At 44.2% G+C, this 18,917-nt stretch overlaps 1 protein-coding gene and 1 non-coding gene across 5 annotated transcripts in view; both read right to left on the reverse strand.

The window, feature by feature from the left end:
- Positions 1-3,945: 3,945 nt before the first annotated feature.
- Positions 3,946-4,051, reverse strand: LOC122202861. The gene has a single exon (XR_006194917.1). It is a non-coding gene; the product is annotated as a U6 spliceosomal RNA (small nuclear RNA).
- Positions 4,052-16,506: 12,455 nt separating this feature from the next.
- Positions 16,507-18,917, reverse strand: part of ALDH18A1 (aldehyde dehydrogenase 18 family member A1) — a 41,608-nt gene continuing 39,197 nt past the window's right edge. For all 4 annotated transcript variants that reach the window (XM_042908525.1, XM_042908522.1, XM_042908526.1 and 1 more), the window contains exon 18: positions 16,507-17,493. In XM_042908525.1, the coding sequence (XP_042764459.1) occupies positions 17,312-17,493 (182 nt within the window). In that variant the 3' untranslated portion in view covers positions 16,507-17,311. The remainder of the gene's footprint in view (positions 17,494-18,917) is intronic.

Below are 18,917 nucleotides of genomic sequence, written 5' to 3' on the forward strand. Positions count from 1 at the left end.
CACCTTCTGTGCTCAGCTGACAAGCTGCACCTTCTGTGCAGTGGAAAAAGCAATGGACTTAGCTTAGAAGAACGAGGCTTCAGTCCCACTTCTGCTGAAAGGTGACCTTGTCTACCTCAGTTTCCACCTCTGTCAAATTAAAAAGTTGGACCACTTTGGGGTTCCCAGCCATGCCTTCCTTTAATGCTCTCCAAAAGAAAAATGCTTGAACATTTCAAATCATTCCAAAGAAACAGTACTTTTAAATTATTACATAATAAATGCATTTATTTAGTGATCAGAATCATTCAAACATGAATCTCACTAGGAAAAAGAATAATAAAAGAGGTGATGGTGATAAGAGTTTGGGAACCAGGCTGTAAGATACTCTAGTGGAGGGACCACACCTGCTTCATCTTAGAGACCTTAGCAGACAGCACAGCACCCCCTAAAGTGCTCATTAAGTTTCAATCATATGCAAGTACAGAGAGATGCACAGTAAACTACTGTGTACCCATCACCCAACTCCAAGAATCTTTCCTCATGGCCAAACTGGCTTTTCTGTGATCCTATCCAAGTGACTCCTTCCTCTTTTTTTTTTTTTTTTTTTTTTTTTTGAGAGAGAGACAGAGAGAGACAGAGAGAGGGAGGTGGGAGGTGAGAGATAGAGGGTGAGAGAATCCTAAGCAGGTTCCATGCTCAGGCAGAGCCCAAGGTGGGGCTCAATCTCATGACTGTGAGATCATGACCTGAGATGAAATCAAGAGTTGCTTAACCAACTGAGCCAACCAGGCACCCACCCCTGCAAGGGGATTTCTAAACCTCCTCACAGATTTTTTTGATGTAAGTTCCAGACATCATATAATTTCACCCACAAACATTTCAATGTATCACTCAAAAGGTAAGTATTTTGTAAACACAATATCATCATACCCAAAACAAATAGCATCTGATGTCAATTCTGTGTTCAAATTTCCCTGATTGTGTCCTAAAAATTTTTTTTTAATGTTTATTTATTTTTGAGAGAGCACAGCAGGGGAGGGGAAGACAGAGAGGGACAGAGGATGAAGCGGGCTCTGCACTGACAGCAGCGAGCCCGATGTGGAGCTCGAACTCACAAACTGTGAGATCACGACCTGAACCGAAGTCAGACGCTTAACGGACTGAGCCACCCAGGCACCCCCTACAAAAAATTTTTTGTAAAGATTTAAGCTCTAAAGATTGCAACGGGATGAAATGTATATTAACTTCTGTTTGATCTAGAATCATACATATTCCTTGTGATTTACTTGTTGAAGGAACCAGGTCTCTTGTCCTAGAATTTCCCAAAGTCTGGATATTGCTGGTTGCCTCTCCATAGTATCATTTAACGTTTATCTTGTATTTCCTACAAACTGGTAGTTAGATCAAAAGACTTAATCTGGTTCAGGTTCTCCTTCTCCTCCTTCTCCTCCTCCTCTCCCTTCTCTTCCTCCTTCTTTTTTCTCTTCTTCTCTAGAATGTTTTTTGCATTTACACCGGGAAGGCATATAATGTCCTGTTATCTTTCTTTTTCTGATGTTAGCAGGCATTGATGATCACTGCATCGATAGATCCATTATTTCATTAAGATTGCAAAATGTTGGGGTGCCGGGTGGCTCAGTCAGTTAAGCATCCAACATTGGCTCAGGTCATGATCTCATGGTTCATGAGTTCGAGCCCCACATTGGGCTCTGTGCTGACAGCTCAGAGCCTGGAGCCTACTTCCAATTCTGTGTCTCCCTCTCTCTCTGCTCCTCCTCAACTAGTTCTCTCTTTCTCTCACTCTCAAAAATAAAAAAAAAAAAACACATTAAAAAACAAAAAAAAAAGAGTTGCAAAATATTAATATGCTAACTTCATGTCTTAGCTTCATTTCTTCATTTACTTCTAAAAAGAAAAACTTTATATCTGGCATATTTCTATACAGAAAAACTTCCCAATATCAACTATTTCATTATCCTGGCACACAGGTAGAAAAAAAACAGCAAAATAAATGCTATTTCTTTCTTTATTTACTAGTTTCAAAATAATAGGCTGCATGCCCTGGCATCCTTCAAAAGATGACAAAAGAGAGTTTGTTTTTTAAGCACTACTATGAAGTCATGGGTTTAAATATATTTAAGGAGTTTGAGTTTGATGGTTATGATTGTTATGGATTATCCCATCACTGGCCAGTGGCATGGTGGGAGCCTCCAATCTGCTCCTGAGTCCTGTGGACCAACTGTGGTAATTTGGTAGATTCATAGTGTCTGTAGACTCAATTTTGGAGATAATCTCCAAGGTCCTCCTTAGTTAGCACTAGCCTCAGACCAGGGAAATAGGAGCCCTTGCCCTTGGCCACACATATTGTATACATTGAAACAAAAAGTGTATTTTCTTCTTTTCAGGTCTCATAGGAAAGTTTTCTAAAAGGTAGGTAACAAATTGAATCAGGAAGGGAGGGGACATGTGTAGGCCCAACTGGTCCCCTCAGGCCAGAGGATGAGGGCTGAGGCTGCCAATGAGTGGGAGGGATAGGAGACAAAAGTCACAGCTTCTGCCCTGGGAAATCAAGGAAAGAGTGCCTACTTCAGTTTAAGTTGGAGCCCCAAGTCAACCTAAATGGGTGTCGAGACAGAACTTATTCCTCTCTAACTACCCTCCTGCCCTTCCCCCTTCCCCACTCTCTCCTGAGTTGGGTTGCTGTAGACTTAGGAGGCACTTAGAACTGCCTGGAACTCTTGAATTGAATTGGAAAAGTAAGGTGTGCAGGAGGATAATCTGCCTGCCCTAACTTTAGGGGAGCTTGACTGAGTCAGTCTATATCCTGGGATTGGATGCATCCAGCCACCACCCAGGGGCCTGGCACCAGCTCCTTCCCTGCTCTGGCATGTCTGTGGTACCTACAGCTCAGATGGCATGAACAACCCAGGGAGAACCTTATTACTTTAGTTTCCACATCTCAAAGCAGTGGGCTGGGGGAGAGAGAAAAGCTTGATTGGAGCCCAGGACATGAGTGGGCATAGCTTAATTTATAGCTTTTAAACATTTAGACATTTGGGCACATGGGACCATTTGCATTTTTGCAAATGTTAGGGCAGCATTGGTCCTTCTGGCTGGACATTCCAAGTCAGTGTTTGGATGCCCTGAGAAAGGACCTCTAGAGTCTCCCGTCCAGTCTAGTCCCTTGCCCCATTCTTCCCCTTCCTTTCTGAGACATCCTGAAAAAAGACTGTCTTTGGCATTATTGAATTATGAGCATGTTTAGAATTTGGCCTGGGGCTGCTGCTTTTCATTTAAGGTTGGTGGAAACCTGCAGTTTTGGAAGGGCATGGTGGCAGCACAAGGCACATTTTGGGCTCACCATAGTTTTGTCTTATTTCAGAAGGGTCCTGATAACCAAGTGTGACCCCCTCAATTGTCACATCTGTGTGACTCTGACCCTAGGCCATAGCTGATTACTCTTGGTGCAGACACCTCACCCAAACTCTGTCATCTGAGAAATCCCGATGGAGAGATGCAGAGACATACATTTCTGAAGCAGTCACATCAATGGCATGAGGTGCATGGATGCTAGTTGCTGAGGTTTCTGGAGTTGTCCTAATTCCTTCCTTGCCTAGATCTTCTTTGTTAATCTCTTCCTTTAATTGAGTGACACACTCAACAGTCTTTGAAAAGATTATTTTTTTGCTTATTAGTTTGCGCTAACCCAAGTTAGTTCCTATTGCCTGTGAGTGCATGTGTGCACGCGCGTGCGCGCGCGCGCACACACACACACACACACACACACACACACACACAGAACCCTTAATTAAAACCATTGTTAGAAGGAGCACTGGGCAAGGAGCCAAAGCACCTGGATTCATTCCTTTACCTCTAACACCCCCATCCCTATCATCACATCTATATCTATCTATCTATCTATCTATCTATCTATCTATCTATCTACCTATCTATCTATCTGTTTAAAATATGGAACGCTCATGAGTTTGGGTGTCATTCTTGCGCAGGGGCCATGCTAATCTTCTCTGTATCGTTCCAATTTTAGTATAAGTGCTGCCACAGTGAACACTATCATCACATCTTTAAATGTCAGACTTATTATCCTCCCCTATAACCAGAGCTGAAACTCTAATTGAAATAGAAATAATAATGATAAAAAGCAATGATGATAGCAATAATAATACCTGTAATTTCTTTTAGCACTTTTATACCAGGAACTGTGCTAGGTGCTTTACTTAAATTATTTTATGAACCGAATCCTCAAAAACAATATGGGCTCAAAGTAGCTTAAACATAAGGAAATGAGTTATTTTACTTGTAACGAGCAGTTCCTAGCAAGGGCAGCTTGAAGCTTGGTTAACTTAGAGGCTCATGATGTTATCAGGGACCCAGGTTCTTTCCACCTTTTTGCTCATTTGGCTCTGGTCTCCAGGGTAGTACCCCTCATGACTGCAGAATAGCTGTTGAATTTCCAGGAGCCACATGGAACAAGACAAAGTTTAGCAGAGGGATAGTGTCTTCCTTGCATCTCTTTTTTAAGTACAAGAAAAGCTTTCCAAGAAGCTTCCCCTGGATCATCCCTCTCATCTCAATGGCCAGAACTGCACCGTACACACATACCTAATCCAATCATTGACACGAGTAAGATCACTGCAATGGGCTTAGATGAAGCGCAATTCAACCCAAGTTGAGAGGGAAAGAAGTGAAACACTCTGAGAAAAAAAAAAATGAGGGCTCTCCCAGCAGAGAAGGGAAGAAACTGCTAGTTAACCAACAGTGCTTGCTACAAACTTTGTGAGATGCACAGGGGAGATAAAGTGACTTGCCCAAGGTCAGAAAACCAGTTAATGGCAGATGTGGGATTTGAACCTAGAGCCGTCTGTCTCTAAAACCTGCTCTCTTAACCTATGCTGTGGGAGGCAGTTGTTCTCGCTAGATTCTTTTGCCTTTGAGGAACTTAAGTCACTAAAGCTATCCTGGCTGCTTCTGGAGAAGAACTGGTGTGGGGACTACCAGTCAGTCAGATACAAGAGACTTAGCAACAGAGCAAACTTACCCAGCTACGCGGACACCTCATTCAACCCCTTCTCCCATGGCTTGCTCAATTCTCTTTAGCCACGGTGGGGAGCAAACATAAAACAATGCCAACTAGCAAACAGCAGGCTTCAGTCTCAGATTTCTGGCTTTCTGAGTATCATAAGTGAACAAATATCCCTTTCCATGTCCTTCCATTTTTCCTCTTATGCTGGTATTGCCTCCTTCAGGGAATTCTTCCTAAACTTCAATCATTTGGTTCTGGTAGGGACTTTCAATGACAGTGCCAAGAAGTGACATCAAAATACAGCAAAACCTTGGTTTGTGAGCATAATTAGTTCTGGAAACATGCTTGTAATCCAAAGCACTTGTATATCAAAGCGAATTTTAAGAACCATTGGCTCAGTTATGATCTCGTGACATTTGGCATAACATACTACTCATATTGCAAGACATCGCTCATTTATCAAGTTAAAATTTATTAGAAATGTTTGCTTGTCTCGTGGAATACTCACAGAACAAGTTGCTCGAAACCCAAGGTTTTACTGTAGTTGACGATGGGAAAGTACAGATGCCAACCAATCAGAAGGGACATTTGCATCAGTGGTGTAGCAGGTCCTGGAGGCCCCTGGCTGGATCAGCCCTAAACTCTGGAGTTGCTGGATCATGAGGAAGTCCAGGCTGTCCAGGGAGGGCCACATGGCCATGGAGGGGGAGGATAGGAAACTCAAGAGGCTTAGGCCAGTAGGTATTAATTAACAGGTATGGAAATATTTCTTTTAATCAGTTCTTAATTTCAGATACTGCATTTATCAGTTCTAGAATGTCTACTCGATTTTTATAAGATTCTAATTCTCTGTTGAAATTCTTTATCTTCACATATATCGTGTCCTTTTCCTTTAGTTTCTTAAACATGTTTTATAATACTTATAATAAAGTCCTTGTCTGCTAACTCAAATATCAGAATCATTTGTAGGTCTGCTTTCATAGTCTGATTCTTCTCTTTATTATGAGTCATATTTCCCTGCTCCTCACATGTCTCATAACTATATAAAGGAACCATAAATGCTGTAGATGATATTATTTCCCTCCAGTGGTGATTCTCTTTTTCTTCTGTTACCAGGTGGGGTAAGAGGCAGATTGTCCCAATCTAGTCAGGGATTCAGCCACATGGGGGCTTGACTGCAGCTTTATTAGTCCAGTCCAACACTGGGTTATCTTGTTACTTGGAGGGAGTCCATGCAAGGTTTTGATTGATAGCCTGGCAGGTCTCTGTCTTTCCAACGCTCAAAGCCTATAGAAGATTCAGTCTGTTCTTAGGAGCTCAGGCTCTTTGGTCTCTTGCCCCACACAGTTTAAAATTTTAGCAAATATTGGGGCGCCTGGGTGGCTCAGTCGGTTGAGCGTCTGACTTCGGCTCAGGTCATGATCTCACAGCTCGTGAGTTCGAGCCCCGCGTCAAGCTCTGTACTGACAGCTCGGAGCCTGGAGCCTGCTTCAGATTCTGTGCCTCCCTCTCTCCCTGCCCCAACCCACTCTCATTCTGTCTCTGTCTCTCTCAAAAATAAATAAACATCAAAAAAAATTTTTTTTAATTTAGCAAATATCTTGAAGGGGACACCCATCTTATGTTTGATGCAGCCCTCCTCCTTCTAATAGGACTTTGTTTCCTATGTATTGAAAGTCTGGGAAATTTCCCTGTGCTATTAGATACTTCTAGTGCAGTGTCTCCCACTCCATCTCGGAATTCAGCAAATGCCCCCCATGGGGAAAACTAAGCGTGTGTTTAGAGCTACTCTAGATTCCACTATTAGGCTCCTCCAGATCACACCGTCCAACAAAAGCTCTACTGACTTCTTTGTCCCAGTAAAAACCTTATGCCTGGGTCAACCTCTATCCTTGGCCTGTGCCCAGTTTTGGCAATTTCCCCAAGGGGAGAAAGTGGTCAGAGATTATCAGCTCATTCACAGAAGGCTCTTTTCTCTCCAGAATTTTAGCTCATCAGTCCTTGTTGCTACCAAAACTCTCTAATGTCTTTTAAAATAGTATTTCTGTAACTTATCCAGCTTTTTTTCTAGTTGTTTCAGCAGGAACATTGAATTGTTGCTACCTACTGCATTCTATCCAGAAAAGTAAGTCCTATTAAATCATTTCAAAATTTAGCCATGGCATGGTCATAAAGGCATATGTGGCTGAATTAGCCCAGATCATGCCATGGCCCCTCTTCTGCATCTCTACTACAGCAAGGACAGGTGGCCCAAGTAGACCAACTAAAGTTCTTCTGCACTGGAAGGGGGAGCCAGAACCTTTTTATTTTTGCAGTAGGTGGGAGGTGTGGGACTAAGGCATGAGAATAAGTCTGGAATATTCCACTGGCTCAGCCTTTCATGCTCATGGAAGAAGCCAGTCTCCAGTAGGAGGAAATGAAGTCTTCACGCAGAAAGGAGAGGCATAGGAGCGCCCAGACGATGGTGGAGTCCCTGGTTACCTGAGCCACAAATTTCTTTTCCGCCTGAGCTAGTTCCAGTCTCTTGAGAGGCTGGGCCAGCTTTATGTTTTTGCCCTTGGCTTTATGAGAGCCTTTTCTTCTTAAGCAAGGTAAATGTGGCTTATGTTACCTGTAACTCAAACAGTCTTAGCTAAGACTGCTCCTTTAATGATGGGCGGGTGTAGAAGGGCCGAGTGAAAGGGGTCTCCCTCACTGCACAGAAGGAAGAAATGGAGGATGGGTGGTGATAGTGCTGAGACCTCAGTTTGAAATCATGAATCCTTACCCCAAGGACAGATGGTGCTTCTGGACTCTGTACACCCAGCCCACTGTGGGAGGAACATCAGACTTGCCCAAGTTATCTGAGTCTGTCTGCCAAAGCCACGCTGTTTTATGCTAACCAAACTGGGAAACTGTTTCCCACTCTCAACAATATTCAACAATGGGAAGTAATGGAAACAGGAAGATTCCGTGTTTGCACATTTTATCTACTCCTAGGGCTCCTGACTTGCAGATGAGCCTGAAGTTTACACCAGAGGGTAAACAAGATAGCTATTTGGACATCACACACCACTTTGCCAGTTTCCGTTCTCTTGAATTATTTACCATCTAATTGTCTGCATTGAAACAGAATCTGGAAACACAGAGTCAGAGATGTAGCCTTATTTGTGAGTCAGAGAAGGAAAACTAGAGTCCAGAGAAGTACCTGGAGCAGGAAAACTTCATGGCTTATTGAAGTTCTCTTGCTTTGGGAGGGCTGTGAGTACAAAAGGGTAGGGGAACCAGAGCATTAGCTGTTAGAGCCACACGCTGGAATTGTCCTAGAACTAACTGGTTCGGTCTCTCCTGTGGGGCCACATTCCCTAAGCACCAGTCTGGACGTACCCTCTGAGCCTTGATTTCTTGTCTGCAAAAGACAGACTGCAAAGGGGGGTGGGATGGAAAAATAAGCCTCTCTTATTTGTTTGTTTGTTTGTTTATTTTTAATATTTATTTATTATTTCTGAGAGACACAGAAAGAGAGAGAGAGAGAAACAGAGCATGAGCAGGGGAGGGGCAGAGAGAGAGGAAAACACAGAATTGGAAGCAGGCTCCAGGCTCTGAGCTGTCAGCACAGAGCCTGATGCGGGGCTCGAACCCACAAACCACAAGATCATGACCTGAGCCAAAGTTGGACGCTTAACTGACTGAGCCACCCAGGTGCACCCCTCTTTAGATTTAAAAGATGTTATGAAAAACTTTATTTTCACCATTGTACCAATAATTTCCCATAGGAATAGATACTAGTAGCTGTAAAAAAAAAGAGAAAAATATTCTAAAAATAATTCAAGCAGTAACACAGAAATTTAGAAAAGCTTAGAAAAGTATAATAATAAAACTCATTAGTAGTCTCATTGCTTGATAAGAATCAATCACTCATTATATTTTGATGTATTTTCTTCCAGTCTTTTTTTCTAACCAAATATCTATAATATAATTGGAAAATATTAATTATATTATTTAAATATTATTTAAAAATTTTTTAATTTTAGAAAGAGAGGGGAGAGGAGCAGAGGGAAAGAGAATCTCAAGCAGGCTCCACATTCAGTGTAGAGCTGGTTGCAGGGCTCGATCCCATGACCCTGGGATCATGACTGGAGCCAAAATCAAGAGTTGGATGCTCAACTGATTGAGCCACCCAGGCGCCCTAATATAATTATACTATTTAAAAAAATTATACTATTATATTGCCTAGTTTTTTCTATTCAACATTTTGTAGTGAACCTCCCCCCCCCCCAGGTCAATAAATATTCTTTAAACACAAGATTTTTAATGGCTAATTGTTCTCAAATAGTTGGTTGTAAAGAGATCTATGATTAAAATATTATTAGCTAGGATTCAATGGATTCAGTTTGACTTCACATAAAATCTAATTGGGGTACTGTGAAGGATGCTGATAATAATACGGAGTCACAGATTGGATACAGAGGATCAGGAGCAGAGGTGGAAATGACTCTTCACTACCAGGGCAATTGCCCTGGTGAGAGAGAGAACATGATGGATGGATGGTCAGGGCAAGGGGTGGATGTGAGCACCCAGGTGAGTGGGGAGCAGATCCTAGAAAACCCGTGACCCTAATCATTGGATTTAGTAATAAGTGCTATTGTGCTATTTCATATGCTATTATGGGCTAAAATCTAGAGTCCAAGTGCCACCTTTATATTCGTATTTCCTTCCAGTCTTTTTTCTAAGCATAATTTTTTTTTTACATAGGTGTAACCTATACTATGAACATTTTTATTAGTTGCTGTTTTTTTTATTTATACATATGCAGTCTTCTAGTTTGACTTGTATAAGCTTAGGATAGGGGAAAAGATACTGTATATCAATAGAAAAAGACAATTTATCCATTTACTAGTTAGGGTCTTAGTTACACCAATTTCCACTCAAATCAACATGATTTTGAAATTTGCAAGGGAAACGGTCCACAATTTTGGGGAGGAGAGAGACGTACACATTGTAGAGAAGGCTGATAGTTCCTTTTCCTCATAGGCAAGTATGTGGAGGGAAAAGGGATAAGTAAAGGCATGTCAGGGAAAGGCAGAGAAGCATCCACACCTGCTCATTATATCAAATGTCTAGAGACTCTCTAAATAATTCAGGTGCAGCCAGCTCCCTCCAGGGGCAGGTGCTGCGGAGAGTTTCCAGACAAGCATCTCCTCTTGCAAAACTGGAGCAGACCTAGGATCTGATTACTTGAAAAGGGGTCTAGTTAGTAGCCATGGTAACCCCCTTCTTCAGCCTTACTACTTACCTTGGGTTAAGGTACAAGAAACTACTACTGCTACAGCCCGCTGTGATGGGGAAGAGCTCTGAAGCCCAGCTGCCTGGGTTCTAATCTAGGTTCTACTACTTCCTCACTGTGTGACCTTGGGCAATTTACTCAACCTCTCTTATCCTCGGTTTCTGTACCTGTAAACTAGGGATAACAATTCCTTCATTCACATTGTGTGACATCGTATGCAAGGCTCCTACTATAGTGCTGATACACAATAGCTATTTCCTTAGCGGGTCCCCAACCACATTTCCTAGGAAGAGATGTATGGACTTTAAATAAAAGAGGAGTATCCAGAATTAAGAGAAAGATATTCCTTAGAACAAAATAAATATAACAGCTAACAGTTATTGAAGGTTTACCATAGGTTGGACACTGTGCTGAGTGTTTTACATATAATCTCACAAAACCCATTTATGGGTAAGCATTATTAAAGTTCTGAGAAGTTAAGACACTTACCCCAGGTCAAACAGCTAGAAGGTGGTAGAATCAAGGCCCAAACCCTGTTCTGTCTCTTACCTGAAAAACAGCCTGCGTTCTTACCTTTTAGGTAAATTGGTTTCTGGAAGTTATTTTACTGTGCCAGCACTTCATCTCCAGGTGAATCATTTGAGGATGGCAGTGGGGTATAGGGCAGACCTCCTTAGGTCCATGGGGCCAGACTGCCCTCTAGTGTTAGAGGGATCTTAGGGCTAGACGGAAAAAAGAGTGAATTGCTTTTCTTCTGAGATGGCAGTGCACAGTCCTCCCTTCCAGCCTGGAGTGGGTCTGTCTAGTTTAGTGCCTTCCTATTAGCCAAAGAGTTCTCCTAGGAACGGGAGTCAAATAGGTGATAAACACTTGGAGTTAAGGAGAAGAGCTATCTTGGGGTAGGGCAGCAATTCCCTAGACAGCTTAAGCTTTGAACCATTGGACAGAAGGAGTGTCTCCTATTCTCAGCACATGGCACATAATAGGTGCTCGGTGAGTATTCAGTGATGTTTTAAATATCATTCTCACTAAAGAGGGAGTTCTACCAGCAAGAGCAGTTATAAAGTTGTTCCTTGACTTTTGGCAGAAGCACTAGCAGAAAAGACACTGTAACATGTAACACACCTTCCACTCCAATAGACCCCAAGAGCATGTTCACGTTCATGACTAGATGAGAATGATGGCACTCCTCAGTTGTTCAGAAGTGAGTTGGGGTCAGCAAAGATGTATGATCATTTTAGGCTGCCACTCTCATACCAAGACCCTAATGGTCCAAGGGTCTCAGAGAGCACCCTCCCTCCCTTCCATAATTCTGCCAAAGTAGTCTGTTTCACTGGGTGGTCAGGGAGCACCTATAGGCATTGGTCCCAGCTGGGCTACTGTGGAATACAAAGACAGATACACCAGGAAGGGCCCTATTGCTAATTTTGTGGATAATGTTGATGGAGCCTCTTCCCTGAGCGGTGTGTTCAATCCATTGCCGGAATCTCTCCTGACAGGTAGGTGTTAGTCCTCTACTTGTTCCAAATAAGGAAACTGAAGGCCATTTTGATAAAAGTAACTCCGCTAAGTTCACACAATTTATAGGTGACAATGCAGGTCAGTAGGACTCCCAAATGCAAGTTCTTTCCAATATGTCACTGGACTACTTCTGTGGAATAAGTGGACTCCTGTTACTGTTGCCTTTCTCTAAAATTTGAGAACCTCCAAGAGAATTACCCCCATGGAGCCATCAGTTTACAAACAGATGGCTTTTTTAATACTTTGGTGGTCTAGCTCTCTCTAGTCTAATCTCCTGCAGATCCTCAGTCTGTACTCTCTGCCTGGGGCAAGTCTTAACTCCCTTGCTACTCTCCAGGAGTGCCCAGGAATTTCGCCCTTTCTCCATCTCCTACAGAGCAATTAGGCTTTCCCACATCCTACCACAAAATGTGATTTACAAAACTCATCAATGAGCTCAAGGAAACAAAGGAGGCTTCTAGAAAAATCCACTCCTTAGAGGGGGTTTAAGGTAATTGTGACAAACAGTGCTAGTAGCTTACCCAATGGTTACCATTTTCTCTTCCTTGTGAAGAGGATCCTGATTTTTGTTCAGGTAGGAGTGTGCTCAATTGTAAAGCTGTATTTCCCAACCTCCCCTACAGCTAGAGTTGCCCACATGGCTGCATGAAACAGTTCCTCCCTATCAGCCATGTTGTTTAGGTGAATGGATCTCCCTTCCAGTTCCCTGAATCAGGATAATGTTCCTCCCCTACCTAATTTCCCTTCTTCCTTATCAATAGACTCTTACTTCTTGGTGCTACAATATGGCCAGGTAAAAAAGTCACTTCCCAGATCCCTTGTAGAAGTGAGGAGGGGTGTCATGAACCAGTTCTGGACAAGCAATTGGATGGGTCTTCCTGGAAAGTCACTTAGATGAGGCAGCTGGCACATACTCCTTTGCCTGAGGTTCCTCCTCCTTCCTCCTATCTGGAACACAGTACCAAGTGTAGGGATACCACTATCATGTGCAAGAGGGCCTTGCCCTAGGATGGAAGAGCAGAAACCAAAAGGAGCCCGAGTGCCTGATGACATCACGGAGACTTCACCTCAGCCTCAGCCCTGGGAGGCCTACCTCCAGACTTCTTACATGAGACAAAAAATGAACTATCAAGTTCGAGTCCCAGTTGTTTGGATTTCCTGTGACAATGCAACTCAATTCCTACATTTACTACAGTGATGGATTCAGGCCAGTTTAATAAGAGTGGAGCTTAGGACTTTTGTTGGATTGTAGTTTTATTTGATGCCCCCTCCCACCTCCCAATCCCGCAACCCACAACACAGCCAGCTTGCTGCTGGCAGATGTCTGGAACTGTGGTTCTCAAGGTGTGGTTCTTGGATTGGTGGTGGCAGCAGGAGCTGGAAATTTATTAGACATGCAAATTCTCAGCCCTTACCCCCGACCTACTGAATCAGTGATCTATTCTAATAACACTGCAGGTGATTCTGAGATTCTCAAGTGTGAGAACCACTGACTTATAGAGATCTATAGAAAAACAGAGCCAAACCCTGATCAAATCCTATCTGAACTACGTGTCGACTTCCTCAGTCATATAACCCAATAAATACACTTTCTTTTGTTAAACTAGTTTGAACTGAGGTACTTGTACCTGAAAACACTCCCACAGTTGCTGCCTCGTGGGCACTATCCACACAGGGCCCAAAATACTACCCAGAAATGTCTGTTCCAGGTACATTTGAGAGACAGAACTGAGTAGTAATCCTATCAACAACTGCCCCAAGTCAAAAAAGAGACCTGATTAAAGTCTTAGGCAAGATTGCCAGAGGATTCATCTGAATATGCAAAATCTTCGTGTTTGCTTGGAGATCTGGGAATGGATTTCGAGTTCAGAAGCACACACGCTGCACATATTCTACTTTGTACTGCAGCACTCACGTGTTAAGTGTCTAGAGACCCATGGTCCCTTGCTTTGCTCTCACCCCCTGCTCCTCTCGGACAAACAAGAACCACCTCTTCTTTCAGGCAGAGCATGACATTCACCTTCTCTTTCCCAGACCCCAAATCAGGTCTCTGTTGCTCACACTGTTCTCAGCAGCATCTGCCCATGTGCTCTACATACTAAAAGGTTTGATCTCAGGCTCAGTGTTGTTCCTCCTTACTCACGTGGAGGGCAAGCTGGGCTTCTAGTGACCAGAGAAAGCGGGGATGGGAAAGTCTGGCTTCTGAAAACTGCTTTATGAGTAACATGAGAAAATTCTGGTTTCTTGTGGAGTACAGAGCCAAGCCCATAGCCGGGCACCCCCAAAAAATCACAGGTGATCAACTCGCGCCTATTGAGCGCTTGCTAAGTGTCCATACTGTGCCAAATACTTACACTACCACCTATGACATAGGAGGTGTTATAGTCCCAGAAAACCGAGGCTCCCAGAACCTAAGTAGCTTGTCCAAAGTCACTTGTTTAATAAGTGGCAAAGCAGGGATTTGAACACAGGTATATATATATTCTTAAAGTGTTTATTTACTTTTGAGAGGGGGCGGGCAGAGAGAGGGAGAGAACCCCAAGCAGGCTCTGAGCTGTCAGCACAGAGCCCAACATGGGGCTCGATCCCACGAACCTGCGAGACCATGACTTGATACAAAAATCAAGAGTTGAAGCTTAACTGACTGAGCCACCCGGGCGCCCCTGAACACAGGGATATTTATCCAGAGTCTTCTAAGATAAAGGGATAGAACTCAAACTCAAACTCAACCCAATTCAAACTAGCTTGAGCAAAAGAAAAGGAAATCATTGAGTCCCGTGGTGGATTTCAGGCACTGATGAAACCAGGTGGGCAAAGTCTCTATTTATCCCCTGGTTCCCTTTCCTGTGTTGGATACTTTCCTCTACATGGAAGGATGAGGACAATTTGTTTTTCCTAATAAGTGCAGTAAAAATTTAGTCTTACTAGCATGCCATTTGGCCAAGTTTAAATCATCATATGCCCAGTCCTGAAGCAATCAGTATAAGCAGGGAAACAGTACTCTGACTTATCAGAACCATGTGACTGCCACTAAAAATAGTGAGGTTGGGGGGGGGGGGAGGGGCAGATCAGCATTAACCTCCCCTGAATCACAGAGACTGAGTGGGATTACTGCAAAATGCAGGAGATGATTCCACAAAATAAGGGATACACAGCAGACAAATAACACTTACTATAATCTAGTCCTTGGCTGCCCACCTTTCTCTCCATCTAAATACTTTTCTAAATGCCACATAATCTATGTATATACTGTATCACTGACATACTTTTGGCTGTAACAGAAACCCTAAACTCAAGTAAACTTGGCTTGAAGAACATTTGTTATCCCAGAGGGCTTTTTTTTCCCCATTGGTGGGGGAGGTGGGAGCTTCAGAACTGGTTGTTTCAACAGCCTGTTTGTTGTCAGGAGTTGCTGGCCAGGAAAAGGGAAGGCCCACAGGAGGGATTTCAGAATAAAAGCCAAACAAGTAAGTACTGAAGACTGCCTAGATGGGGGTACTTGTGAGGCTCTGGCTGCCTCCCAATCCTCCTTTGGCGATCTCTTCACTTTGGGTTGAAAATGGGAGACTGCAGTCTGCTCATGGCCTCTGTAGAAAAAGACCAAGCCTGAGGTTGCTCCACAGGGGAAATGGCCTTGTTGGATGACTGGGCTTTACCAGTGTTTTCCAGCCCAAACCCCATTCCCATGCCCTGCCCTAAGAAGGGCAGTCCCCTCGGGATTATACCCGTCTCAGCAGTCTGGGACAGAACACCTTTCTGTACACCGCACGAACTTCTGCCCCACGTCAGCGTATTCGCTGCTCCAGACTTGTGTTCCATCCCTAGCTCTGGACTTCTGCCTGCACCAGTCCCCTGCCTGAATGCCCTGCCCACTCCTTACTCCTGTGACTCATCTTGCGCAGGGCCCAGATCCAGGCCTGCCTCCTCAGTGGAGTCTTCCCCAAGGGCCCTGGCCTTCTTGGGTCACTTTCTATTTTTGACTCCAGGGGTATTTGTTGTCTGGATGGGAGCTGATTGTGGTATTTGCCGTACAGTTAAGCAGGACTTTGTTTATTGCCTTTTCAGGCAAGCTATGCCAGAATTCCCCATTCAGAGGGCAGGGCAGGCAGGGTGGCTTGCCAGACCATCTAAGGGTCTGGATGTGAAGTAGAGTTTGGAACGAGTCTGGGAACATGTTCCACACGACACTGTAATTCCCGTGCTCATAAGACATCCTCAGAGGATAAGAAGCATAGAAGTGAGTGCGTATTTCTTTGGGAGGACCCCCACGAGACAAGAAAGCTTTCAACTGCAGACTATCAGGCACCAGGGACCCTAATAAAACAGGAGCTAGATGGAGGGAGGGAGGGTCATCCAAAGTGAACTAAGATGTCGGCTGGGGCTGTGGCCAAGTGGACGCTGTGTGGACCTTGGCACAATGGCAGCACATCTGTGCCGTACGTAGCCGCTCTTCAGTCCTTCCCGTTTTCAGTCCTTATGCTCCTGGGCTCCATCTCCTGTTTTCCTTCCCCTCTCTCAGTCTGGGTCCGTCCTGAGATCTGCCTGTACCGCCTCCATTGACACATGTAGCAGATGGACTCTCCCCAACCAACTTCCAGAGAAGAGCCAGTGCATAACAGTGGGGTATGAGGACCACGGGGAGGGCAAAGAAAGAAGAGGGCAACAAGTAAGGACGAGAACGTTAACCATGCACACAGGCTTTTCATAAGAACTTTATTTCTCAAAAAGGGGGAGGAATCCAAAGTATTAAAATAACCCTTTAATTTTTGTTTTGGAGGGAAAGGGCAGGAGACAAAGTAATTCATATAAAAATTTCAAGCATGATTGCTATAGATACTTCTTCCTGGGACTCGCAGCTCCAGGTTCCAACTGCATTCTGGGTAACGCTGGGTCCTCTGGGTCCGGACAGGGGTGAGCATCTGGAATGCTTCCGTAGATTTACTCCACAATAAATACAAAAAGTCAATCTTCCTGGTGGAAATGATTCAGTCCATTTTTGCAACTGTTTCTGATGAGAATGCCAAAAAGGAGAGCTGCCCCTCTTCTAAATTCCAAATCTTTCCTTTCTGAAACTGACTGTAAGCGTGAAGAAATGAAATGTGGAAAGACATATTAGGTGTGATGGGCTCTAGCACCAACCAAACGCCAGGGGAGACATTACCTCATTGAGGCGATAAAAAGGTAAAAGTGGCCATGATTTTCCATTGCTTTTTATGGGGGGAAGCTGCACCTTTCTGCTTCTATCCTTGCAGGGAACTGGACTGTGAGAAGCAAAGTCCCCGTCCACGGTGGTTATTTTCTAACGTAGAGAAGGGTGAATTGGAATACGCGCGTTAGCCAAGAGCGGTGTTGTCACACTGAGCCCAAAAGCTTAGTGGTACACTTTCCCAGAGGCAGACCCTTCTAGGAAGTGGGAGATGGCACCTGGCTCATCCAGGACACGACGAGATGCTTAAGACCATCTTAACTGTGAAGACCTCTTGAATCCTTCCCAGCTCTTCTCAGTTGGTGTTTCTCTGAGGCACAGGGAGGTTCTCGTGAAGATATTTCAAACTTCCGTGCTCAGAGAAATCGGAGACCACGTGGTCCTGCCCCCGCAGTAGCCACTTTGTAGTGAGCAGTCCCTCCAATCCTACTGGTCCCCGTGCGTGGATCCGTGACGTACTGATGCCCACTTCAGCTCCTGAGAAAAAGCACGGATGAGGCTGCGGCTTCCCCAGCCTCCGCTTCCTGTCCGTCCACCAGACCCACAGCTCTCTTCTCCCGACCTGGCACCCTCTCGCCCTGCCCACTCCATCCTCCCCAGACCCGCCTGAGTTCCATGGTCCCTGTCAATGTGCTCTCTGGTTACTATGAATCACAATGGAGTCCCCTCCTAATGAAACACACTGTGTGGGCCTCTTTTGTGCACTTTTATCCCAAATGCATTTTGACAAGACTAGGAGTGCTGGCTCTGATATCTGCTTAGGGTCTGGACTATGTATCACAATTTGACATTTGGGCATTTTTTGAGGTATACAACAATGTCCAGTATAAAGATGAAGAACATTTCCCCCAAACTTTAAGTTCCAGAATGTAAGGGACATGTTCTCAGTATCCCCCAGAATTCTTAGCACATGTACTCATTTGACAGTTACTGAATACCTAAGAGGGGACTGCTCATTTTCCTTCTCTCTTGCTCTAGGCCTAGATTTCGGGCATTAATGGTCTTCCTGAGTCTCGGTGGGCGTTCTGCATGGTACACAGTGGAGGCAGGGTTCCCTTGTGTGTCACAACTTTACTGAGCAAGTACTATGTACAAGGCACCATGGTGGGCCTGGGGGAGGCAGTGGTGAATAAATGACGTGAGGTGGTGTTTTCATGGAGCTTATACTTTTGTGGGCAAGGCAGCCAAAGAACAGTTCAGCAAATAATTTCATGTGGTGATGAGAGTGCAGGGAAGGGTGCTGTGACAGACCGTGTGGGCAGGGTGGCCTTCACACAGGTGGAGTGGTTAGGGAGAGCCTCCGAAAGCTGAACAGTGACAAAGAGATGGGCAGGGGAGGGGCAGGTGGAGAGGTGGTGCAGGCAGAGACCAGCAGGGGCAGAGACACCTGAGTGGGGATGTGTTTGGGGGGTGGTGGCTGGCATGGACCATGTGACCACTGGATTCAAATTCTGCTTTAATAGTGTAGAGACCTCATGACGTCGGGCATGTTGCCTGTTTCTCGTGCTTCAATTCACTTGGAAAATGAGGAAAATAATAGAATCTGTCATGTAGAACTAAGTGAGACAATGCATGTGATATACTTAGCACAGTGCAAGGAATATGTAAATGCTCAATAAACATCGCCTGTCACTGTTATCAACGTGCTTCATAAGAATTTAACTCAACCAGCGTTTGAGTGTTTGCTCTATGTAGGTGATGGAAAGACAATGGACTTTTGCTCTCTGCTATCGTGGGCTTTCAGTTGAAACTTGGGCACCTCAGTCCTTGAAAGTATGCTGCTATTTCTTCTTCCAATAACATGGAATACAAAAATCAGTGCAACTGATATAATTAAATCACAAGCCCAACATAACAGAAACAGGCAACTAACGATAAAGGGTCTAATGATTAAGAATAAC

Source organism: Panthera leo, chromosome D2, assembly GCF_018350215.1.
Source record: "Panthera leo isolate Ple1 chromosome D2, P.leo_Ple1_pat1.1, whole genome shotgun sequence".
NCBI classification, from domain to species: domain Eukaryota; kingdom Metazoa; phylum Chordata; class Mammalia; order Carnivora; family Felidae; genus Panthera; species Panthera leo.